Source organism: Sesamum indicum, linkage group LG13, assembly GCF_026168435.1.
Source record: "Sesamum indicum cultivar Baizhima isolate 11 linkage group LG13, ASM2616843v1, whole genome shotgun sequence".
Taxonomy (NCBI): Eukaryota; Viridiplantae; Streptophyta; class Magnoliopsida; order Lamiales; family Pedaliaceae; genus Sesamum; species Sesamum indicum.
Window position 1 is genome coordinate 18250755 of NC_142669.1, and position 24628 is coordinate 18275382.

Below are 24628 nucleotides of genomic sequence, written 5' to 3' on the forward strand. Positions count from 1 at the left end.
CATCTCAGCATGTGCCTGTCTTGATTCTTCATCCTTAAAATACCCGTATTGCCCCTATCAACTCATATGCTCAATAAAAAATTGAAGTTTGGTGTAATTATATATGAATCCACTGTAGTTTGAGAAATTACATCTAACACTCCTGAGATTTATTTTTATCTAACAAACAAGTTCTTTCATTAGTCAAAATTCATCGAACTTGCTTATATTAACAAAAATATTAAAAATAATTTATATTTACCTCTGATTTATTTATTATTGATTTATTCCATATCAAATAAATTTTTTTATGATCAAATTACTATCATACATCTTCACGTATTAATGCATGCGAGGAGGTATATTTTTACCATTATAAGGGTAGTTTAGATAGAAAAAAAAAGTTTGAGTTGCTATAAGTAATAAGTCAATCGAGTGTAAATATCAATTTTTTTATTAATATTAACAAATTTAGTGAATTTGAACTGATGGATGGACTTATTTGTAATACTAAACCTAACCTCAGGGGTGCTAGACGTAAATTTTCACATCACAAGGGATCTACGTGTAATTACACCAATTTTTAGGAAATGAGAGTGTAATTATTCCTAAAAAAAACCCATTTGAAATACCTAAATTGCCCCTCTTTGCTCATATCTCCTAAAGAAATTCCACTTGCCCACCAACCCCAACAACCAGCCAAAATTAAATTAAATTAAAATAAATCGTGGGGTACTAATCATAGAATTAAAAATAATTCATTCTAAAACTATAACTATTATTTCTAATTATGCCCCAAAAAAATAGAGAAAATTATTAAAAAAAAACTCTCTTTTAGGCATAGATCATTTTTTTTTATAATTATAAAATGATGATTAAATTAATTAATGAGTGTTATTTGAAGTACGACTGATCAATCGTCTGTACCAATTGCATTACATTAAATCAATTTATATTTATAATCTCGTCACGATAAGTTAAATAGAGTGGTTTCGAAATAATAATTAGACTTTTATTTTAAATTCATATTTATTTCGGAGTTATTTATCATGCAATAGGAATAGGGTGTTGAATATTGAACATTTTGTAGAGACTTTTACTTTTATATACTCTAACAAGAAAATGTACAAACTAATTTCAATTTCAAAAAGTTTCAAAATTTTTTATTGAAAACCTAAAAGATTTGGATTAATATAGAATTAATATTATATATATTTTTAAAAAATAAATTATGATGAGCTCTCCGAGTTTCGTTATAATTACAAATACCATTTTGTTATTTGAAATATTACAAACACTTCTCTAAAATTAAGGATCGTGTAATAAACTGTTACTTCTAAACGAGTATTTATAATTTTATAAATAATAAAAAAAATTATAATTTGACAACTGTTATGGGTTTTCTCAAGATTTTTCATAATTCAAATATTATTTTTTTATTTAAAAAATTAGAAATACTCTTACAAAATTAATGGTCGTTTGGCAAATACTTTTTATTATGAACTATTATGAAGGTATTTGTTAGACGATTGTAGCTGAAGTATTTATAAATTTTTAAATAATAAAAAAATATTTATAATTCGATATATTTATGAAAGTTTGTTGAAATTTACATTATTAAAAAAAAAAAGAAAGAAAGAGAGAGAAGAAGAGAGTTAAGGGTAGAAATAACAACCACCCTCCTTTTGTACCACTCATGACACCTAACCTTCACAAACTCCTTCTTTGACTCCATTGAGATTCCACCAACCAAACCCAAACCCAAACCCTTCTTCCTTCTTCCTCAACACCCCCCACCACCCCACCCACCCCCTCTTTTTCTATATAAACCCTCATTGCATTTCATCTCTCTGTAGAGCAATCCTCCACCACACTCTCTCTTTCATCCTTCATCTCTTCTCTCCCTAGATTTCTTGCAAGAGAGAGAAAGGAAGTATAGAAGAAAAGGCAATTCAAGAAACAAAAGCAATGGCTCTACCAAACACCGCAGCCTTGTCCTCCAAATCACTCATCCAGCCCCAAGTTCTCCTCCCCGCCGCCGCCGCCCACCATTCCACCTCATTCTCCTGCAACCACACCCCCGCCGTCTCCCGCCGCCACATCTCTGCCGTGCATGCAGCTGAGCCTGCTAAAACTCCCGTCATCGCCACCACCAAGCTAACCGTAGCGCCACCGGCACCGGCGCCCTCCGCCACCAAGTGGGCCCCGGATACCTGGAAAAACAAGAACGCCCTGCAGCTCCCCGAGTACCCGGATGAAGCGGAGCTGGAATCTGTGTTGAAGACCATGGAAGCTTACCCTCCATTGGTCTTCGCCGGAGAAGTCCGCAGCCTGGAGGAGCGGCTGGCCGAGGCGGCATTGGGGAAAGCCTTCCTCTTGCAAGGTGGGGATTGCGCTGAGAGCTTCAAGGAGTTCAGTGCTAATAACATTCGTGACACTTTCAGAATTCTCCTCCAGATGAGTGTGGTCCTCTCTTTCGGTGGCCAATTGCCTGTTATTAAGGTAAAAAAGATGCAATCTTTCGTTTGCATTTTGTTTCAAGTTTTTGATTTTTTGCAAAGAATCTGCTGATTGGAATTAGGGTCCTGAAATTTGACTCTAGAAATGTCTGTAGATCTGCATAATATCTTGTTTGATGCGAATTCAAAGATTTACACCAGAAATTAATAATTTGAGCATAGTTGTTCGTAGTTAATTTGCTTTAAAATAGCTTACAAAGCCTTCTGTTATGCACAATTATCCATACCTTTAAAAACTTCTATTTTAATTTAGTGAATTCATCGGAATTGGGATGATCTAAAGTAGTTCTAATATGGATGGTTTCAATTAGGTTGGAAGAATGGCTGGTCAGTTTGCGAAACCAAGATCGGATCCATTCGAGGAAAGGGATGGAGTGAAGCTGCCTAGTTACAAAGGCGACAACATAAACGGCGATACCTTTGATGAGAAATCTAGAATTCCCGATCCTCATAGGATGATAAGGGCCTATTGCCAGGCTGCTTCAACGCTCAACCTTCTCAGGGCCTTTGCAACCGGAGGTTACGCCGCAATGCAGAGGGTTACTCAGTGGAATCTTGATTTCGTTGAGCACAGTGAGCAGGGAGACAGGTGTGTCTTAATGAATGCAATATGAAATTACAATCCTCAATGATCTACTGCACTACTTATTTTTGTCGTATTATGAATAGCCGGATGGTTGTTTGCTTATGACTGAAGGCAGAATGACTCTTTTCCGTAGTTTTATTGTATGTCCCTGTCATGTTTTATTGCTGCTTTGATCATTATGGGAATTATGACTCTGTTTGGATCATCTGTAAGTGTTTCTGGGAAAAGTATTTGGTTAGTGGGTGGCATATTTGGAGACTGGTTATAGATGAAACTATATGTTTAATTGATGATATAGTCAACATCATCCCTTCCCCATGTTGACATTTTAGTTTCACAATACGGTTAGGCCTTACATTGTCTAAAATCTTGGCGACTCAACTGGTCGGCAGGTATCAGGAACTGGCTCACAGGGTTGACGAAGCGTTGGGGTTCATGGAGGCAGCTGGACTTACTATCGACCACCCGGTTATGTCCACAACTGAGTTCTGGACTTCCCATGAATGCTTGCTTCTACCTTATGAACAAGCACTCACCCGGAAAGATTCAACTTCTGGCCTTCATTATGGCTGCTCTGCTCACATGCTCTGGGTTGGGGAACGTACCAGGCAATTGGATGGTGCACATGTTGAGTTCTTGAGAGGAGTCGCTAATCCACTTGGTATCAAGGTACCAATCTTGCGTATGTAGAATTTGTTTGAAATATCAGTATCATGAATTCCTACTGTTTGGATAACTACACCAACACTCCCTGCCAATGAGGTTTTCATTACATTGATTTGATGGTGGTTGAAGAAACATCAGTTATAGGAAGCTCCCATGTAATGAAAACATCACTGGTAGGAGTATCAACGTAATTATTCAAACAACAAGAGTAGAACGAATTCTTGGTTGGAGCATATCGAACAATTGTTCACATGATGTTTCTTACACTCGGCGTGAGATTGGAGGTCTAAGATTGAAACTCTTGTTGCAGGTGAGCCAAAAGATGGATCCTAACGAACTCACCAAGCTCATCGATATCTTGAATCCCACCAACAAGCCGGGAAGAATTACAGTTATAGTCAGAATGGGTGCTGAGAACATGCGGGTCAAGCTTCCTCATTTGATCAGGGCTGTGCGCCAAGCAGGGCAAGTTGTCACTTGGGTATGCGACCCGATGCATGGAAACACTATCAAGGCACCTTGCGGACTCAAAACTCGTGCTTTTGATGCAATCTTGGTATGCTCCTTTTTCCCATCTTGTGGCATTTTCATCGTCTGGTTGAAACTTCAAAAATCATGTCTCCATACTATGTGCACCTTTAAGCTTAATTAACCAATCTCTGTGTCAAAATCATTGGAATAGTACTTGTCTTTTATTTGTTCAGAAATACTGCAAATTAATTACTCCTTGAAGTATTGTTTCTTTAATTAAAAACTTAGCTACCACATCTCGTGCGAAATAATTGAGGTTGGTGAGTGACGGAAGTAGGTGCACGTTGTTCTCCTATGGTTGTTTATCACATGGTTCAATTAGTGATAGCTTATAAAATCAATAGGTGTCGTTGGTTGAAAGCTATAATTTATTGATCTAGACCTGTTCTAAAAAAGTCGGGGCATTTCGAATTACTTGTCGACACAGACAAAGTCACAGTTGTCGCTTTAATGCTACTTTTTCTTTTTTCTTTTTCAAAGCGACGATGACTGCATGGGTATATATGGGATTAACATTTGGTCCATCGAATTGTAGGCTGAGGTGAGGGCTTTCTTTGACGTGCACGAGCAAGAGGGGAGCAACCCTGGTGGGATCCATCTCGAAATGACGGGGCAGAATGTGACTGAGTGCATCGGAGGATCAAGAACCGTTACCTTCGACGACCTCAGCTCTCGATACCACACACATTGCGACCCGAGATTAAATGCTTCCCAGTCTCTCGAACTGGCCTTCATCGTCGCGGAGAGATTAAGGAAGAAGAGGATGGCATCTAGACCTCTGCTCTCTTAGTGCGTAAGGTGGTTCCACAAACCTTGTAGTAATTCTAATTAGTCGATAATGCCTGAAAAGTGTTGACATCGAAAACCTCGACTTCTGGCGACAAATATCGGTGTCAGAGAAACATCAGAGGTTGAAAGTCTGGAAAAGGGTTGAAGAAGGTTGCTGCTGAGAATGCAAAAGGGCAAGAATGTTGGATTGTATTTGTGAAGAATAATGTGTACAATGTATGTCTGAAGATTGTGTTTGATTATATTTATGTAGCATTTGTAGTATCAAGACATTGTGAACTTATAGAGATTTCTAAATTATTTCGGGAATAAGTTATGGTGCCTGTCTTTGTTTTATCTTTTTGGTCACTTTTTTTCTGAATTTATTGTTTGGTTGCAAATGGTAAAATTTTATAAGTACACCAGTCTAACTTAAATTACATCGACACCCCTGGTAAGGTATGCTTGTGACTTTGTAAGAGTAAATGTGTTTATGTAATTAAATTTAATTTTAAGGGTGTCGATGTAATTATTCTTAATTATAATTATATGGTATAGTTTGTGGTGCTAATGCTACCCTTCTAGTACTAAAATTTTGGTTGATGCGAACACCGAGACACAAATATTTCATTATTTGAAAAGGTTAAATGAAATTAGTGATTGTTTTATCTAAGAGATTCTAACAGTCATGAAATGTTCTTTTGAGTAATATTTAGGGATAATTTCATTCTCTTTTCTTGCAATTTAATATAATTACATGTAGATCTTATGTGATTTGTGAAATTATATTTAACACTTCTGAAGTTTGCTTTCGTCTAATAAATAAGTCCATTTGTTAGTCAAAATTTACTTCATTTGTTGATATTAACGAAAAACCTGAATGACAATTGATATTTACACTCGATTGATTTATTACTGATTAATAGCAGGTCAAATATTTTTTTGTTTTACTAAACTATCCTTATAACGGTGAAAATATACCTCCTCACATGCTTTAACGAGTGAAGATGTGTGAGGTTAATTTGATCATAAAAAAAATTATTTGACTTATAATAAGTCAGTAATAAGTCAATTTGGGATAAATATAGATTTTTGTCTGATTTTTTTGTTAATATCAGCAATTCGGTGAATTTGACTAACTAAAGAACTTATTTGTTAGATGAAAACAAACCTTAGGAGTGCTAAATATAATTTTTAAAACCACAAAAAATTTACATATAATTACACCAAATATCACAGAAAGGTAGTGTAATTATCCCTTATATTTACGAAGATATCCAATTTAGTCTCCATGGCCCCATTAAATGTATTAGAATTAAATTCAGTCTACATTAAGTAAATTGTAACAAATAAAAACCTACGGATAGTTATACAATCATTCCCAGAGGTTTAGTGTATATTACATATAAAATCGTTGCTTTAAAAATTACATCTAATATTTTCCTTATTTGTTTTAATGACTTTAACAACAGATCCACCCATTAGTCAAAATTCACGTATTTTTTTTGTATTAGTAAAAAAATTGAATGAAAAATCATATTTATTCCCGGTAGACTTACAGATTTACTATAAATCAAACAAATTTTTTCTGATCAAATTACTCTTTTAAAAGTGAAGATGATCCTCACATGCATGAGGTGTGAGATGCATAAAGATAGTTTGATCAACAAAAAATTTATTTGACCTACAATGGATTTTCAATCATTTTTTTGTTGATATAAAAATATAAATTAAATTCTAACTGACAGACGAATCTATTCCAAAAAATTAATAAAATTGAAACATGAGTATTTAGAGAAGTATAGGAGAGCTTAGAATTATAAAGTAGAGGAAATAAAAAGTGAAGTAAATTACTAAAATGTCCTCAAAGTAAACTTTTATTTATATAAAGGTTCATCAATCTTTTTATTCCAAAAGATTCATTTAATCAACTATGTGTTGGAAAAGGCAAACTTTAATTACTTTGACTGAATTACCCTTTAGATTATGGAGCTTAAAGTTACTCTTTTTTTTTTGGTTTAGTAAAATTCTTTTCTTTAGTGTTTCCAAAATGATTTGTTTTAGTACAAAACTTTAATTTTAATAAGTTAAATTTATGAAGAAAAAATTTCTTAAATTTTAGATAAAGGAATCCTAATGGAAGCTATTTTAATTTCATAATAAAATAAAATAAACAAAAAGATTAAAAAAAGAGATTAATCTTTCCAAATATTTGTATTAATAATAAAATTGAGTAAGAATAATTCAAAACCTCTTAAGTGCAAGAAGTTGAATGGTTTTTCCAAATGAAAAATTGGGAAAAATGATCCCAAGAGGTTTTTGAATATGTAAATTTTATGTAAGGGGTTTTAATAATTTTTGTCTAAAAGAGTAGGGACATAAAAGAACAAAAAATAAAGACAATTTTTTTTTTTTTTTGTTATGAAATTATTGGTCGTTCATTTTTTATTATGTAATTCACTCCATTTACACATTTAATTTTCTTTTTTTTTTACTAATTCGTTCATGAACATATTGCGCAACATCTTTTTATCTTTTTTGGGTAAAGTTAGTCCTGTATTGATAATTTTGATCCTATTTTATATTGATACATATTTTATTTTTTATTCTGTAACTATAAGTATTTAGCACCGAAATTATCAATATAAAATTAAATTGGCACTTAATAAATTGATTATATATAAGGTATTTAGGACTAAGTTTGTAAAAAAAATTAATAAATAGAATAAATTACAGAATTAAAAATGTATAACTATAGGACAAAAATGTAATTTTAAAAATAAAACATAGTAAGCGCATCCTAACTGGTGAGGCTCCAGAATTTCTAACGTGCGCGTGTAGTCTCCTGGCGTCAAGCGTTGAACACATCGCAGCCTTCGTGTGTGCGTGTGTGTGTGTCTCTCTCTCTCTCTCTCTCTCTCTCTCTCTCTCTCTCTCTCTCTCTCTCTCACACACACACACACACAGGTACCCAGAATTTCGCAGTTCTTGGTTCTGTAGCCATCAGTCATTCAAGAACCATGCCATTCTTCGCAATCCAAAGGCTTCTGAAGCATTAATGATTAACCCCTTAATGAAATCCACTCAAGACACTGCAACGAAATGTCGTTCACGCTTCGAGCCATCTTCACGAACAAGAATCCCACCTTTTCTCCTGCCACTCTCTCCCCAACCCGTTTGTTGAAATCTGTCAATTTGTCATTTTCAGCTACAAAATCAAGAATCCATTTCCCAAATCACAGGTTTTTGACATCCCAATGTCAGGTTTTCTCCATCACAAGAATTAAAGTCTCGTTGAATGAGTCTTATGGCACCTCAGAGAGCCAAGTTAATGGCAGTGGAAGCACGTTGAATCACTTCAGCTTCGATGCTTTTCTTTCAACTCTTGAATTCCTCAGCCTCGCTTCGTCGGCAGCGATTTCAGTCTACGTGGCGCTGAGCAGTGGTGTACAACAAGGCGGGGTTTTGGGGCGAGTGGGAAGCAAGATTTTGGTGTGGCAGTGTGTGGTTTTGGTGAGCTCTGTGGTGGTTGGGGCGGTGATACGGCGGCGGCAATGGAGGAGGATTTGTGGGGCTGGGTTTTCAAGAAGCTCGGCGTCTTATGGGGTTAATTTGTTGGGGAGAGTGGAGAAATTGGAGGAAGATTTACGAAGCTCGGCCACGATCATTCGGGTTTTGTCGAGGCAGCTTGAGAAGCTTGGAATTCGGGTCCGGGTCACCAGAAAAGCTCTCCAAGAACCCATTGCCGAGGTAATTTGTTTATGTGTTTCTTGTAGGGTTTACGTTTGGTATTAATCGAGCAAATTGTCTGAGAGATTCAAATACCATTTTCACTGGAGAAGAGGGGTAATTGTGCTATGAATCTTATTCTGTTTTGGAGTTGAAGATAAATTTAATAGAAAGTTTCAGGTTTTCTCTCACTAGAAACAGCCCCTTTTCATGTTGAATGCGGCTCAGTTGTTTCTCTTAATAGCTTAATTTTATGAAATGATGAGCTACTCCCTTGGTACTTTTGAGCATTTGGATGTTGGTTGTATTTTGGGATTGCTAGAAATTGTTAAGCTTGGGCGATAGAGAAACAATGATGTGAATTTGATCCACTTCAGCTCCATTTAGTATTAGTGCTTTCCATTTTTATTGTCTAAATAGGATAATGGTTCAGTATAGCCTTTGGAGAATTGGTATTTTTATAGGAGAATGATCAATTTGTTGAAGATGAGCCAAGCATGTTATACGCTAGAAAGTTGGACCTTTTAGTATAGTTGTTTGCAGGATGCTAAAATTATATTGGATCTTAAGGCTTCTACCAGCATTTGGGAGAGAGATTGGCATAAAATTCTGGGTCGGAAGGGGCACTGTTAGAACTGATGGTATAAACAAGTGCCCTTTAAGGTTGTAGGAATTGCTGCTCCATATTCTAACTTTGGTGCTTTACATTATGTTCGTCAATATTCAGATTGCAGACTGGAAATTGAGTCCTCTATCGGAAGTTGAAACATGAGTCCGTTCATATGAAGTTTGTGGAAAGTTAAAAAATTTAGGTTGAGATTCTTCTTTCATGTAACAGTTACCAGAATCACCCAATCGGATGCCAAATACATTTCAGTTGATGGATTGTGGTCCTTGTAGGCTGCAAGTCGAATCTGCTGTTTAATGATGAATCCACTTGTATGACAATAAATTTGAATTCTGAAAGCTAGTGTCTGGATATGAGTCTGATCCCTATCACCTTATGTAATAGTTAAAACAATTATGTTCCTCTTATATTTTTCACTTTGAGTACTCCTACACCTCATCATTTAGAGTCTGTGGTTGCGGGGAGGCATTGTTGGAACTAAAATTTCTAACTCCTACGCTTTGTTTATTATTTTTTTCAGACTGCAGCGTTGGCCCAGAAGAATTCTGAGGCTACTCGAGCATTGGCAGTACAAGAAGACATTCTAGAGAAGGAACTCGGTGAAATTCAGAAGGTTCTGCTGGCTATGCAGGTAGATATTGTTGATCGAATTTATGAGAATGAGAGAAGATCATTGCTGTTGCTTGATACTTCAAACTAGGGTGTCCGCACCATATGTTAATTTTGGGAAAATCCTTGCTTGAACATTTAGGTACATCCAACCAATCAATTGGCGAGTGTTGCCGCAACTGCCATGTGATTAGTTGCTTTTCCTGACTATATTCAGTTACATGGCAAGTTCAATTCACTCGTCATTATAATTTGCTTGGAATCAGCTGAAGCTGGTTTGCTAATTTCCCCAAGATTTAACGATTTTACGAGCAGCCCCTTTAAGTTTTGACTGCAATTTTTTAAACTAATTCACCACTATCTTCTAGGTCATATAGTAATATAGTTTGTGGAAGCACTTTGTGCGCCTCACCTTGTTTATTTATATTTGTTAGCACCTTTTGTTTCTTGAAGTCGATTTGCAAAACAGTTTACTGTGCAGGAAGTGAGATTATTTGGGTTGAGGTGCAGGGTAAAATTTTCTATGATGACCAATTCTTCTGTGATTTAGTGTGTTGATGTTAATGATTTAAGGCAATGAACGTTGTTATCCATGTTACTAATTTTATTTTTGTTTACTTCTAAAAGCTCTTTCTAGTCCAGTGCAATTTCATCCAAAATTATAGCCCACCACCTGTAGACTTAAAACATCTATGGTTTTCTAGTTTTGGACATGCATTCACTCTGGTTGTGGTTCTCTGGATATTTTTGTCCGAATTTTGCATCTGTGACGAAGTAATGAGCAAAGATGCAATCCGTTGTATTTGTAAAGTTGTCTCTCGTCTTTTGATGCCTTACTGTTCTTCTTTACATATTCCCTGTAAGAAAAACGAAAATATGGAAAGTTGCATTTGCTTCCACCTATGGTAATAGAGAAATTTTTCTTAGCTGGGGTTCATTCACTCTCTCCCTATATTTTTTATACTGCAGATGTTCATTTTTTTTATCATTTTATGGGGGCCTTGCGACGAATTTAGTTTAGAAAATACTCGGTGTTAGCTGCAAGATTGTTCGGCTATCTTTAGCTTGTCTTGTCATACTGACATGGTTGCATAATAATCAAAGTTCAAATATGGTGTTAATCGATTTCTACTATTTGTGTACCATGCAGGAGCAACAGCAAAAACAGCTTGAGCTGATTCTTGCAATAGGGAAAGCTGGGAAGTTGTGGGAAACGCAACGGCTACAAACCAAAGATCAGAATGTATCCGAGACGTCTAAACCAGCAGTTGAGGGGCTGCCAAATTTAGGAACAAACCAAATTGAGGCTCCGGCATTGAGAAGCCAAGCCGATAACAAAAGGTCCTAGACTTGCAGAAGAAATTTTGGCCGGATTTTCAGTCTTCTTGATGAGCAGAGACGATTGTTTACTTCCCATAGTTGAACTTTCAAGGTTAGTATATTCAGCATCTTCAGCATATCAAACACTCAGCTGGATTGACGTCTTCCAGTTTGTTGAGACGAGACGAGCATTCTTTGTAAAAAGGGATCACTGCAGTTTAACTCAGAACCTGGACTTGCATACAGGTTGATTTGTTCAGATATTTTGCTGTATTTGGTTATTTCTTTAGCATCCTGTCTCATTATATCTGAGTCAAATTTTCACAACACATCCATCTTCATATCATTTGTTCAGACCACCTTGTTAGGAAGAAACCTTTGCAACTCAAATCATGTGATGTAGTATCATTTGAATCTTGAATTTCAGGTACAGAATACTTTCAAGTGATCCGAAGTCTACATATGTGAATGCACAATACTATTGTCTCCCTCTCAAAAAAAAATAAAACTATTGTGTCCCAGTATTCTCATCCTCCCCTCACAACACGATAAAAGCTAGCAACATCGAACTCGGTCACTACAACGATGAAAATTCAATTCTATTATATATGATTCTTCAAAATACGAGTTCCATCGACAAACATGCATGAAGTTGAAAACAGAAGTGGCAAGCATTTCTTATTCAAGTAATTGCCAACACTTTGTTAGTCAAGCATTAGAAACATACAGAGTCAAATCCGTACATATTTATACCTCGTGAAAACTTGAAAACTTACATGTGCCATAAGCACAAGCTGGAGAGAGGGAGAGAGAGAGAGAGAGAGAGAGAGAGAACTTTAACACCTTAAGGAGATTGAGGCCAATCATAGCCAGCATCCACAACATTAACATCATCGTAGAACCTCATTTCAACATCCTCAATCTGATGTTCGTCTTCCCAGAAATCATCTGACATCTCAGCATAATCGCCCGCAACAAAGTCCCAAGCTAGGTAAGCGGAAGAACCTGAATAATCCGAGCAACTATCCCACCTATTCATATCACAATAATCCTCGACAAGGGGTCCGACAACCTTTAACCTAGGAAATCTTTTCATAAACTCCTCATCCAAACTTACATTCCAACATCCTCGGACATCTAGCAGCTCGAGCTGGTTACAGTTTTTAAGAATCTCAACGACACTGGATGTGTCCACAAGCAAGTAGGTTATCTCTAGATGCTTCAGTCTCGGCATTGTAGCAGCAATGGCCAGGGCTTCATCGTCTTGAGAAAGCTTGCCAATCACCTCTACAGGGTGCATTACTCGTCGCAAGGTAGTGAGAGATTTACAGTGCTTTCCGATTGCTTCAAGGGCGGGAGCTCCTATATGGATACAGTAACTCAAATCTAAGGAAGTGATAGTGGATAGCATCCCGGCAGCCTTTTCCATTACTGAATCATTTATTTTGCTTCTTGGCAGCCGCAAAGTTTGTAGAGATTGAGCACTTGCAACCATGATGAAACATATAAGATTTCTAGAAAAAATAAGAAATTGTTCCAAACTGGCTAAAATTATGCAAGTAACAAGACAAACATTGGATATGAACAACTATCGTAATTGGTTATTTCTACTAAGTCTATCCCTATTGAATTGGTTACTTCAACTAAGTCCAGATTTTTTAATTCCAAACTGGTATTCATCTTCTATCTGACGAGTATAAAATGTTCCTACAAGTATAACGAATTCTATGCATGTGGTTTCCAGTGAAATTGGAGATGCAACCCCAATTTGGAATAGAGGGTACAGACGGCTCTACAGTTAGCTGTAAAAAGCATCTGTAAGGAATGTAAGCAATCAAAATTAAATACGCAAAAAGATAAAAGAAGTGTTATGTGTTTCAAATTGCACACACTTTTCTAGTTTTCTTCCTAATTCAAGACAAATGAAATACTAGAAAGCATCGGAAAAAGTATTAAAGATCCGTAACACCATTACGTAATACTTACTGATTTGCTATGAAGAAAATGCTTTCATCACTTGCCAGACCAGAGAAACTGAGTTTCCGGAGTGAACCGCAGCTTCTTGGGATCAGTAACCGGAGCATTCGATCGACAATTTCAGGCTTGCGGTTCGTGCTCCATTCCTCAATGTCTATCTCTTGCCAACAATAAGGACCCATTACTGCTCTTCCCCACGACTTGCAAACTCTTGGTACTACTGTCAGTACCTCAAGAAGCGAAAGATTCTTGAATATTAGCCCAAGTGCATCTGGTATTAATTCATCCCATTTCCGAAAATCACTTCCCTCATCCATTTATCCTTAGCCTTCTGTTTTCTTAACTAGTAAAAGAACTGTAGAACAGCAATTCTCATAAATTAGATGATTCAAGCTAATCAAGAAATATGGGTATTGGACCCGTATGAAGTTCACAAAAACAGCATCCAATTCATAAAAAATGCATTGGTATATTACCTTCATTTTCCAGGAAAAATCAACATGAGCTTTGATTGAAAACTTATAACAAGATTTGCCACTCAATGCCAGAAAGAAATTTCCAAGTGACAAACTATGTTAAGGAACAGAGAATGAGATGACCAACTGCTGTAGCAGGAAAGCAAGAACGAATACACACAACAAATAAGACGATAAGCTACAGATCAAAGCCAGAGAATAGAAATTAAAACAGGACTAGGAAAGAGGGAAAATGGAAAAACATGAATAATTGGAACACCTCCAAAGAAATTCTGAAGTTTGCAACAGAAACAATACCCATTTAATGGAAACATTTCAATATCAACACAGCCATAATCAGGGGTCAAAGTTGCATCTCCAAAACCAAGTGCGACTTCTATAAATGAAAGCGCGATTGCAGGAGCTGAGGGAATTAGGGAGGAATTAAAAATTGCTGCTGCACACGATGTCGTTTCGAGGAACTTAGGGCACGAGGAGATAGGGGATTTAGCCAGGGACTTTGGGGCTGAATCAAGTGGTAATGGAGCAGACCAAGTGATACGTGGCAGCAAAGGATAGGTCGTGACTGGTGCGACAAAAGGCGCTGTCGTTTGAGATATCTGAGCCTATGAGGAGCTGGAGAAGGCTGAAAGCTGCACTACCTCTGCTATTTCTTAAAAGTTTTTTGGCTTCTTTGTTGTACAAATTCAATGTAATTTCCCATGTAAAAGGGATGCTGGACCTTGAGGAAATCATTATGAAATGAATTTAGCCTGCTATCTCTTCTCATCTCCTTGCTCTTCTTCTCATCCCACCCCCATTTCTGTTCTCATTTTCTGCAAATCTCACGTTCATTCATAACATACTTTGGACTCAGAGCCAAGACCTGTGGTAAAGAAAATATGGCTGATGGGACTAGACTCAAGGAACTACATGAGTTTCAAAAGAAAACTGAACTTATGCTAATGGATGAAAAGGCAAGAAGACAAGCCAGTGAGGAACAAATTCACTCTCGTTTAGACCAAATGAGTGAGACTCAAGACGGGCTTCAAGCTGCTGTCATGAACATAGAACATGCTATGTCTACAGTTCAAAAACAGCTCCACAGTGTGGTGGAGCAGTTGCAGCATTACAACAGGAACAAATCCATATTGGGAGAGGGGCTCACTGCAAACTTAGAAAGGGGGCCATCCTCAAAAGTAACAGCACAACAGTCCACTGCAGCAGAAGAACCAACGTCCAACAACTCTGCAAGTTACAACGCCATTCATAGAATGGAATTTCCTCTTTTCAATGGAGAGGAAGCAAGAATCTGGATTAGAAGGTGCCTGAGATATTTCCAAAGGATTCCCATTCCTGAGGATCAAAAGGTCCCTTTGACTGCAATCCATATGAAAGGGAGGGCAGAACTATGGTACTAGGGTCACATTGAGTGTCATCTTGGACAGAGCTCACTCTAGCTGTGCTTGAAAGATTTGAAAACTTGGACTATGAGAGGGTAGTGTCAGAATTCAATATACTGCATCAGGAAACTACAGTTAATGCTTATTTGGAAAAGTTTGAAGAAGTGGAGGCTCATATGCTTATCTTCAACAAGAGCTTACATGAAACTTTCTTTATGATGAAGTTTATAAGTGGACTGAAGGAGGAGATAAAAGGATATGTTGCCACTATGAAGCCTACTACCTTGAATCAGGCTATAGTGTTGGCTAGGAAACCAGAAAATATGGTGAATGCCATTCTCAAGAAGACCACACAATACCAAAGGAGTAATCCTAACAAACCTTCATACACACCCCCAAACAAAAATCAGCAGTATAAGCCTTCATTCAAGCCTTTCCTTTAGGGCAAGGATGACAACCCTCAAGCAAGGAGGTACCTTACTGAAGTTGAAGTGAAGCTTAGGAAGGAGAGAAACCTTTTCTACAAGTGTGATGAACCCTATACACCTGGACATAGGTGTAAAATCAGGCACGTTTCCATGTTGATGAGTGAGGAGGAAGCCAAAGCCTATGAAGAAGGGGAAGGGCATCTGGAAGAACCTGCAAAGGAAGAAGAGGGAGATGTTACAGTCTCATTTCATGCTTTGAATGGAGGCATCAACAGCAATACTCTGAGAGTTAATAGAAGGGTGAATGGCAAGGAAATCCACATTCTCATTGATAGTGGTAGCACCCACTGTCTTGTAGATGAAAAGGTGGCTCAAGTAATAGAGTGCAAACTTGAACCTACCACTCCTACGAAGGTGAGGGTTGCAGATGGAGGGAAAATACTAAGCAAATTTTTCTGTCCAACCTTTTGCTGGGAAGTGCAAGGCCATGAATTCTCACACCCTGCAGGAGTTTTAAAGTTAGGAGGCTATGACTGTATCTTAGGATGTGACTGGCTTAGTGCCCATAACCATGTGGAATTGGATTTCCATCTCTTGCAGGTCACTATCACTCAAGCTGGGAAGAAGATAACACTGAAGGCTTTGACAGAGGAAGCTAATCTAAAGACACTTTCAGTCTATTCCTTGAACAGGCTACTGAGAAAAGGTAATTGTGGTGAAAAAGGGGAACTCTATACAACAAAAAAGAGTACATCACACAATGAAAAGGACCCCAGACTACTTGAACTACTTCATCAGTTCAAGGATGTACTTCAGGAGCCTAGTACCTTACCACCTGAGAGGGCTATTGAGCACAACATTGAGCTTTTCACTGAGGCCATTCCCAAGAAGCAACATCCTTATAGATATGCATATGGGCAGAAAACTGAAATTGAAAACATGGTGAAGGAGATGCTGAAGAGTGGGATTATTAGAGCTAGCCAAAGCTCTTTTGCCTCACCTGTTCTACTAGTCAAGAAGAAGGATGGTGGTTGGAGGATGTGTGTTGATTACAGGTATCTAAACAAACTCATTATTAAACACAATTTCACTAGACCTGTTATTGATGAGTTATTGGATGAATTACATGGGGCCAGATATTTCTCAAAAAATAAACCTGAGGTCAGGGTATTTTCACATTCGAATGAAGGAAGAAGACATACCTAAGACCAACTTTATCACTCATAGTGGTCACTATGAATTTTTAGTAATACCTTTTGGATTATGCAATGCTCCTTCTACTTTGCAAGCTTTGACGAACCACGTTTTTGAACCATACCTCAGAAAATTTGTGCTAGTGTTCTTTGATGACATTCTAGTGTATAGCAAGGAGTGGAGGACACACATGATACGCTTGAAGAAGGTGTTAGAATTGCTGAGGAAACACCAGCTTTATGCAAAACAAAGCAAATGCTCTTTTGCTCAACTGCAGGTAGATTATCTGGGGCATGTGATCTCTGTGAAGGGTGTATCAACAAATCCTCAAAAGGTGGAATGCATGAGAAGCTGGCCAGTACTTACCTCTGTAAAAGCCCTCAGAGGATTCCCAGGACTCACAGGCTATTACAGAAAACTCATAAAAGGCTATGGCATCATCAGCAAGCATTTTACTTCTTTGCTTAAGAAGGATGCCTTCACTTGGAATTCTGAAGCAGAAATGGCCTTTAACAGAAAGTAAGTAATGTCTAGTGCTCCAGTGATGGCTTTACCAGATGTCTCTCAACCTTTTATAGTTGAGACAGATGCATATGGAGGGGTGATGCAAGGTGGCAGACCTATAGCATACTTGAGCAAGGCTCTAGCCCTTAAGAATTTCGGATTATCTACATATGAAAAGGAGTTCTTGCCCTTCTTGCTAGCTGTTAGAAAGTGGAACCATTACTTGCAAGGGAACCGTTTCATTATAAGGACTGATCAAAAAAGCTTAAAACATATACTTGATAAGAGGATTGATTTTGTATTACAACAAAAGTGGGTGACTAAGCTGCTGGGTCTAAACTATGAGGTTCAATACAAAAGAGGTAATGACAATAGAGCTGCAACGCATTGTCCAGGCTAGAACATCAGAAAGTGGGACCACAGTCCAAAGCCATCACCGCACAAATTCCTTTGTGGGTGCAAGAGTTACAAGATAGCTATGAAGGGAATACTCTATTCCAAACTGTCATTCAAGCAAAGAGTGTTGGCACGTCCTCCTATCTTGACTACAGCTATGAAACGGGACTGTTGAAGAGAGGAAACAGGATTTGTGTGGGAAGTCATGGAGGCATCAGGGATAAAATCATTAAGTCTATGCATGACTCAGCACTAACTGGGCATTCTGGGATCAATGGCACATATCAAAGGATAAAACCACTGTTTTATTGGCCAACACTAAAAGAAGATGTGCAGACTTGGGTGAACACATGTGAAACATGTTAGAGGTCCAAACATGACAACAGTCCATATCCTGGACTAGTGCAACCCTTACCCATACCTGATCAAGCTTGGTCTTGCATTTCTATGGATTTCATTAAGGGGCTACCTAACTCAGAAGGCAAGGACTCCATCTTGGTGATTGTAGACAGATTGACCAAGTACTCTCACTTCTTGGGCCTTAAACATCCCTATACTGCTGCCTCTATTGCTAAGGTATTCTTTGATAACATATAAACTGCATGGACTCCCAGTACGCATTGTAACTGACAGGGATAAAGTATGCACCAGTAAGTTTGGAAGGAACTCTTTTCTTTATCTGGTGAGTCATTAACATGTCATCTTCCTATCACCCAGAAAGAGATGGGCAAACAGAAAGGGTTGATCAGTGCTTGGAAAACTACTTGAGGTTCATGTGCCACCAAACGCCAAAGAAGCTGGCACAATGACTGACACTAGTAGAGTTTTGGTTTAACACCAATTTTCACACTGAACTGAAGGCTACCCCATTGCTTTATATGGTTCCCCCCCCCCCCCCAATGAACTAACCATTGGGCCTTACCTACAGAGTCATCACACTGATGTGATGGGACTTATGCAGGAGAGAGTCAAGATGATTGAGCTGTTGAAGGACAACTTACACCAGGCCCAGCAAAGAATGAAATTATACGCAGATAGAAAGAGGTCTGAGAGAGAGTTTGAGGTTGGGATGAAGTGTTCCTCAAATTACAGCCTTACACACAAACTTCTGTTGCTATGAGGAAGAAATTGAAGCTGTCATCTAAGTATTTTGGCCCCTACATGGTGGTGGAAAAGATAGGGAAGGTGGCTTACAAACTCTCCTTACCACCTGGAACCAAAATCCATCCAGTCTTCCACGTTTCTTTGCTGAAGAAGAAAATTGGAGCCAAATACTTCCCCTCAGTAAGTTTGCCTGAGTTTGAAGAAATCTACAAGGTCTATCCTGTGGTGATTTTAGCTAGGAGATTGATCCCAAGAAACGATATTGGAGTTGCTCAAGTGCTCATAGGTCTCATGCTACACCTGAAGAAGCAACATGTGAGGATCACAGTGAAATAGCTTCCAGGTGGAGGTTTGATCCTTGGGGACAAGGTGCTAAATAGGGGGGGAAGGAATGTTGCATCGCCAAAACCAAGTGCGACTTCTATAAATGAAAGCGCGATTGCAGGAGCTGAGGAAATTAGGGAGGAATGAAAAATTGCAGCTCCACACGACGTCGTTTCGAGGAACTTAGGGACGAGGGGATTGGGGATTTAGCTAGGGATTTTGGGGCTGAATTAAGTGGTAATGGAGCAGACCAAGTGACTCATGGCAGCGAAGGATAGGTCGTGGGTGGTGCGACAAAAGGCGCTGTCATTTTGAGAAATCTGAGCCTATGAGGAGCTGGAGAAGGACGAAAGCTGCACTACCTCTGCTATTTCTTAAATGTTTTTTGGCTTCTTTGTTTGTACAAATTCTATGTAATTTCCCATGTAAAAGGGATGCTGGACCTTGAGGAAATCATTATGAAATGATTTTAGTCTGTTATCTTTTCTCATCTCCTTGCTCTTCTTCTCATCCCACCCCCATTTCTGTTCTCATTTTCTGCAAATCTCACGTTCATTCATAACACATGCCCATATATTTATAGATCAGGCAAAGCCAGGCAGCAAAAAAGAAGAGCAACAAGCCAAGAAACAAGAACACATACAAAAGCAGAAATCTTGACAATATATCAAACACCAAGCGGGCATGAACACAAACGGAAAACCACTCAAATACCCACTTCATTTCACTACAAATTTCCATCCAGAAATGCAAAAAAGACATAATTAAACAACGGACGCCTCATCTCATCAAAACCAAAACCCAAGGGGGGAAAAAAACAGAGAGCAGAACAAAATTACCTACTAGCTTTCCAAGTAGTCTTGGATCTATGAAAACAACCAGTTTATCCGGCTGAACTGAAAAGGGTCATCAGGAATTCTCTCTTACATCCCTTCTCACTCTACAAGTTGAAAAGAACAGAAGCAAACAATCTGTATGTGCTTAACTGATGATCAAAAAGATAATCAAGATTCTTCTTCTCTCTTATCTTTTCCCTTTTCCCTGAGTGAAAAGAAATGCGGTAGCATGGGAAACTGGTATTATCTATTGTACGTACTTTGAATACGTGTTTTAGATTGAGTACACATAGCTATTCGGGATAAACAGAAACAGATGTGTCGAATTGTATCTTCTGCTCCAAAACCAGACTATTAATAGAACAAATTTGTCGTATTCACCTTATACAGTAAAATCTCTATAAATTAATACTTTATAAATTAATAAACTCTCTAAAATAATAAAATCTTCCGGTCCCGACTTGGGCCTTTGTAAAAAATCATCAAATTCGATAAGATAATAAAATAATATTTTTTTGAAAAATTCCTTTATAAATATTAGGTCCCATTAAAACTCTAAATTAATAATTCATAAATATTACAATTATAAATATTGTGGTAATTTACTAAAATGGGAAGTCTGTAATGCTTTATGCATTTGATCATTTATGGATGATTTTGCGATGCCTTTTAGATGAGAAGATATGGTTGGGTGTTATGATTTATTTTATTATCATATTGAGATTTATGTAGTATGCATGATGAATATATTTAATTGGGTATAATAGTTATTTAAGTGCAACGAATTAATGTAAACATGTATATTTAAGTTATTCCAATAAATTGATACATGTGTCTATGAATATAATAGTTAATTGTAAATAATGAATTGATATTATACATGAATATATTTAATTAGTTATAAAAAATTAATTGATGCATGAATATAATCAATGAAACATATATGAATTCATTTATTTTCAATACATATGTACTAAATTTGCTGAATTTAAAAAATCTCTCTTTTAATTAATAAAATATTAATTTATCGATAAATTAATATCACTCTAAATTAATAAAATTTCATGGTCCCAAGGTTATTCATTTATAGAGGTTTTACTGTATGTATAAAAAATTTCTTAAATAAAATAGAGTTAATTACGCACCCGAGTTTAAAAAATTATATCTAATTTTTTTTGAAATTTTACTTATATATAATAATAAGTTTATTTATAAATTAAAATTTATTAAATTTATTGATATTAATAAAAAAATTTAAAAAAAGATATATATTTATGTTTTATTAACTTATTACTGATTTAATGTAGATCAAATAAATTTTTTATGATTAAATACACCCATATGTCTTTATGTGTTAATGCATATGATAAGGTATATTCACCATTATAAGGATAGTTTAGTCGGAGAAAAATTTGTTTGACCTGCAATAAGTCAATTAGGGGTAAATATCAATTTTTATTGAATTTTTCTGTTCATATCAATAAGTTTAATATATTTGGCTAATAGAGGGACTTATTTGTTAGACGAAAGCAAACCTTAAGGGTTCTAAACGTAATTTTCAAATCACAAGAGATATACGTGTAATTACACTAAATCTCAGGGGAGGAAATCTAGTTATCGCATAAAAAAAGAGTTAATTACACTCTCTCTAAAAATATAAAATTATACTTTTTTTAAAAAAAAATTCAAATTACACTTACGTTCTCTTCAAGAATTTACTGTTTACACTTAACCCCTTTTGTTAAAGATTGGATAAAAAATGCTCACGTTAGGAAAAAAAAATCACATTCATTTGTTCATATATTTTCTTGTCTGGTAATTATTTTTCAGACACGGAATTTTGTGTAAACTCGCCATATCAGTCTTTGCAATGTCGTTTTACAAAATAGCTTCTAAAATCATTGCAAATCAACTTAAACCTTTCCTTGATAAAACCATTAGCCCTACACAAGCTATTTTTATTCTGGGATGCCTTATCACTTCTAATATCCTTATACCCTATGAACTTAATAATTTTCTGATGTCTAGAACTCAAGGTACAAAGAATTTTATGTCTTTGAAATTAGATATTAGTAAGGCGTATGACAAGACAGAGTGGGCATTTCTTAGGCGTGTGTTTATCTAGGTCTGCTTTTCCTGCTAAACTGGCCGATCTCATTATGTTATGTGTTGCTACTGTGTCTTACTCTTGTGGCCCATAGACAACAATTTGGTACTGTTACTCCTGAGCGTGGCCATAGAGAGGGGAACCTTTGTCTTCGCATTTTTTTTTTATTATGCACTGAAGCTTTAAGTTCTTTATTGAGCTCTGCCGAGCAGAAAAGTGTTTGATCAATGGGATTGCAGTCTGTTGAAGCCCACCCAAAATCTCTCACCTTCTCATGCTGATGATACCCTCATCTTTTTTGAGGCTTCGGATGATGCCATGAGACACATTGCTCTCTTTTAAGACATCTTCAAACGAGCTTCCGGCCAAGGAATTAATTTCAGCAAGTTGACTGTTGTTTTCCAGTCCTAAATCCGTCATATGGGCTAAGGCTATTTAGATCCAATTCTGTTACTATTAAAGTTTTCTAAGACTAAAGTGGTTGATATTCTACTGATGTTTGTTCATTTTAATATTAAAACCATATATTTTTAATTAGTAACCTTATGTACTATTGGTCACATTATGGAAAAATCAGTGGTGTAATTAGAGTAATTTTATGTTTATTATTTTAATTTGTCACTCATTCTTTTATAGGCCACTTATCATGTACTTTTATCCACCGTCTATTCACTTATTAAGCACTACCATTACTCTTTTCTCTATTACCGTTATATTATATTGCCATTTTGGCGTTAATTTGTCTCGTGAATGTAGGTTATATATTTCAACGATGCAACTATTCATTTTCTGTTTTTCTCTCTGTTTATCTAAAAAATTATATAAGAAGAGGGTTTTATTATTTGAAGGAATATTTTATCTTTTCATGATGAAATTTGGGACTAGACAATTTATTTAGAACGAGTGTTTGCAAAAATTTCTACTTTTAAAAATGTTATTTTCATATATTCATTTCCTGGTCCTTACATTTTGTTTTCTTGTTTGAACTCTGTTTTCTTGCTTTACTATATGAGAACTTATCAACTTTTTCTTGGAAAAAAAATGTCATTTTCGTAAAAAAATTAAAAGTTATAACAGAATCAAAAGTTAGTAGTATTTATAAAAAAAAAAAAAAAAGGAAAGAGCAGACAAAAACTAAATTTATTAATGTTTGAAAAAAAATCACTTCAAAAAAAAATTTAATTGATTAAAGATCATTTTATCCCTATTTGCTAAACGAATACTATTTTTGCTTATATTTACATTTGCTGTCAGTCATGATTATTTTTTCATAAAAAATAATAAATTTTATTTTGATTAATATATTTCATATTTAACTTTTTTGCAATATTAATAGAAAAAAGTGAATGTTTAATTTAATAATAATCCCACTAAATAATATAATTGTTGATACATACAATAAATAAACTTGCATGAATGCAAAAAAAAAAAAAATATTATTTTATTAATTAATTATAGCATTTAATTTATATTTAATAAAGTTAGAAAATATACCAAATAAATTATAAAAAAATTACAAATTATTTAGTATGTGAAAGTGTAAATTTGATTATTGTTAAATTATTTGAATTATTTAAAAATTTTAATATTAAGTTTAAATATGAAACTTTAAAGATAAATAAAAAACGGTAAGTTGAATTAAAATTATTATAATGAGGGTAAAATAAAAAAAATTAAGTTAAATATAATTACAAAAAAGTCAAAGCAGCTAGAAGCACCATCCAAGGTGATTTTTAACTTTTGGCCTAGAAGTACTTTTCTTAAACCAAAAATTGATAAGTATTTTATTGAATTTCGCACAAATATTTTCTTATTAAACTTGTGATGTACATTTCCAAGATTTTGTATCTAAAAAGGAGATTAAGTTAAGAAAATTACTACTAAATCAAAGAGAAAATTTTATGATATATTGTATCAACGCCCGTTGATATTAAATTTAATTGCACAAATATTTTTAAAATTATAGTTGTAATTATAAATGTTCCCCTACTTACGGAGAAAACTTTGCAAGTGTACCTCTATAATAAATATTATATCAACATCCATTGGAGGAGTGTTCTTGTAATTATACAAGCTTTTATTTCCACACATGCACCAATTCTTGCACGTACTTAAGATTTGAAATCCAAATCTTTTCAAAAGAGATCTTGAAATCTAAGCCGGTGGGCTGTCTTTTAGGACCAATTGTTCAAAATTGTACATACAACGCATTGGGCATCTTGTCAATTCAGCAAGCATTTAATTTTGAAGTGATTGCTTGTGCCAGTTACGATTTACGAATATTGGTGGTAGGGGCCGGGAATTACGGCCAAGATATACAGAAGACAATATACGAGGAGTAAAGAACGAAAACAAGAAATAGAAAAAACATTGGAAGTTGAAATACAAAGAGAAATCACGAGAATTTACAGACAAATAAATTTTGTGATTTCAATTGTTGCTCGAATTTGAATTTAATAACTAGGAGAAATATATTTTTTTTATTATGGTTAATTAAAGGTAAAAAATCGTCATGAATATTAATTAACCACAACTATGCAATGATTATTACTCGTTGTTTTTGCA

General features: G+C 35.8%; 3 protein-coding genes across 7 annotated transcripts; 2 read left to right on the top strand and 1 right to left on the bottom strand.

Moving 5' to 3' along the window:
- The first annotated feature begins 1792 nt into the window (after nt 1–1792).
- DHS1 (3-deoxy-D-arabino-heptulosonate 7-phosphate synthase 1) lies at nt 1793–5406 on the top strand. Its single transcript, XM_011099243.3, has 5 exons — nt 1793–2481; nt 2810–3087; nt 3477–3753; nt 4061–4306; nt 4817–5406. The coding sequence occupies exons 1-5, from the start codon at nt 1948–1950 to the stop codon at nt 5069–5071; spliced, it is 1590 nt and encodes a 529-aa protein (XP_011097545.1). The 5' UTR covers nt 1793–1947; the 3' UTR covers nt 5072–5406.
- A 2535-nt stretch (nt 5407–7941) lies between these two features.
- LOC105176447 (uncharacterized) lies at nt 7942–11676 on the top strand. The gene is made up of 3 exons (XM_011099249.3): nt 7942–8799; nt 9927–10037; nt 11166–11676. Exons 1-3 carry the CDS (start codon nt 8152–8154, stop codon nt 11361–11363), a joined length of 957 nt encoding a protein of 318 aa, XP_011097551.1. The 5' UTR covers nt 7942–8151; the 3' UTR covers nt 11364–11676.
- Nucleotides 11677–11987: 311 nt separating this feature from the next.
- Nucleotides 11988–20289, bottom strand: LOC105176446 (F-box protein FBW2). 5 transcript variants are annotated; one of them, XM_088877041.1, is made up of 5 exons: nt 19960–20289; nt 15686–15809; nt 13789–13914; nt 13322–13667; nt 11988–12819 (listed from the first exon to the last, which is right to left on the bottom strand). In XM_088877041.1, the coding sequence occupies exons 4-5, from the start codon at nt 13627–13629 to the stop codon at nt 12180–12182; spliced, it is 948 nt and encodes a 315-aa protein (XP_088733167.1). In that variant the 5' UTR covers nt 13630–13667; nt 13789–13914; nt 15686–15809; nt 19960–20289; the 3' UTR covers nt 11988–12179. The 5 variants fall into 5 exon arrangements, with proteins under 5 accessions (XP_088733167.1, XP_088733166.1, XP_011097548.1 ...); XM_088877040.1 differs by having other exon boundaries at nt 13789–13917; XM_011099246.3 differs by lacking the exon at nt 13789–13914.
- Nucleotides 20290–24628: the final 4339 nt, after the last annotated feature.

Bases quoted from the DNA above. Each gene is read 5' to 3' on its own strand.
- DHS1 (XM_011099243.3), top strand. From the start codon at position 1,948: ATGGCTCTACCAAACACCGCAGCCTTGTCCTCCAAATCACTCATCCAG. The intron at 2,482-2,809 runs GTAAAAAAGATG...GGTTTCAATTAG, and splicing joins GCCAATTGCCTGTTATTAAG to GTTGGAAGAATGGCTGGTCA. The intron at 3,754-4,060 runs GTACCAATCTTG...CTCTTGTTGCAG, and splicing joins CTAATCCACTTGGTATCAAG to GTGAGCCAAAAGATGGATCC.
- LOC105176447 (XM_011099249.3), top strand. From the start codon at position 8,152: ATGTCGTTCACGCTTCGAGCCATCTTCACGAACAAGAATCCCACCTTT. The intron at 8,800-9,926 runs GTAATTTGTTTA...TATTTTTTTCAG, and splicing joins TCCAAGAACCCATTGCCGAG to ACTGCAGCGTTGGCCCAGAA. The intron at 10,038-11,165 runs GTAGATATTGTT...TGTACCATGCAG, and splicing joins AGGTTCTGCTGGCTATGCAG to GAGCAACAGCAAAAACAGCT.
- LOC105176446 (XM_011099246.3), bottom strand. From the start codon at position 13,629: ATGGATGAGGGAAGTGATTTTCGGAAATGGGATGAATTAATACCAGAT. The intron at 12,820-13,321 runs GTAAGTATTACG...CATGGTTGCAAG, and splicing joins ATTTTCTTCATAGCAAATCA to TGCTCAATCTCTACAAACTT.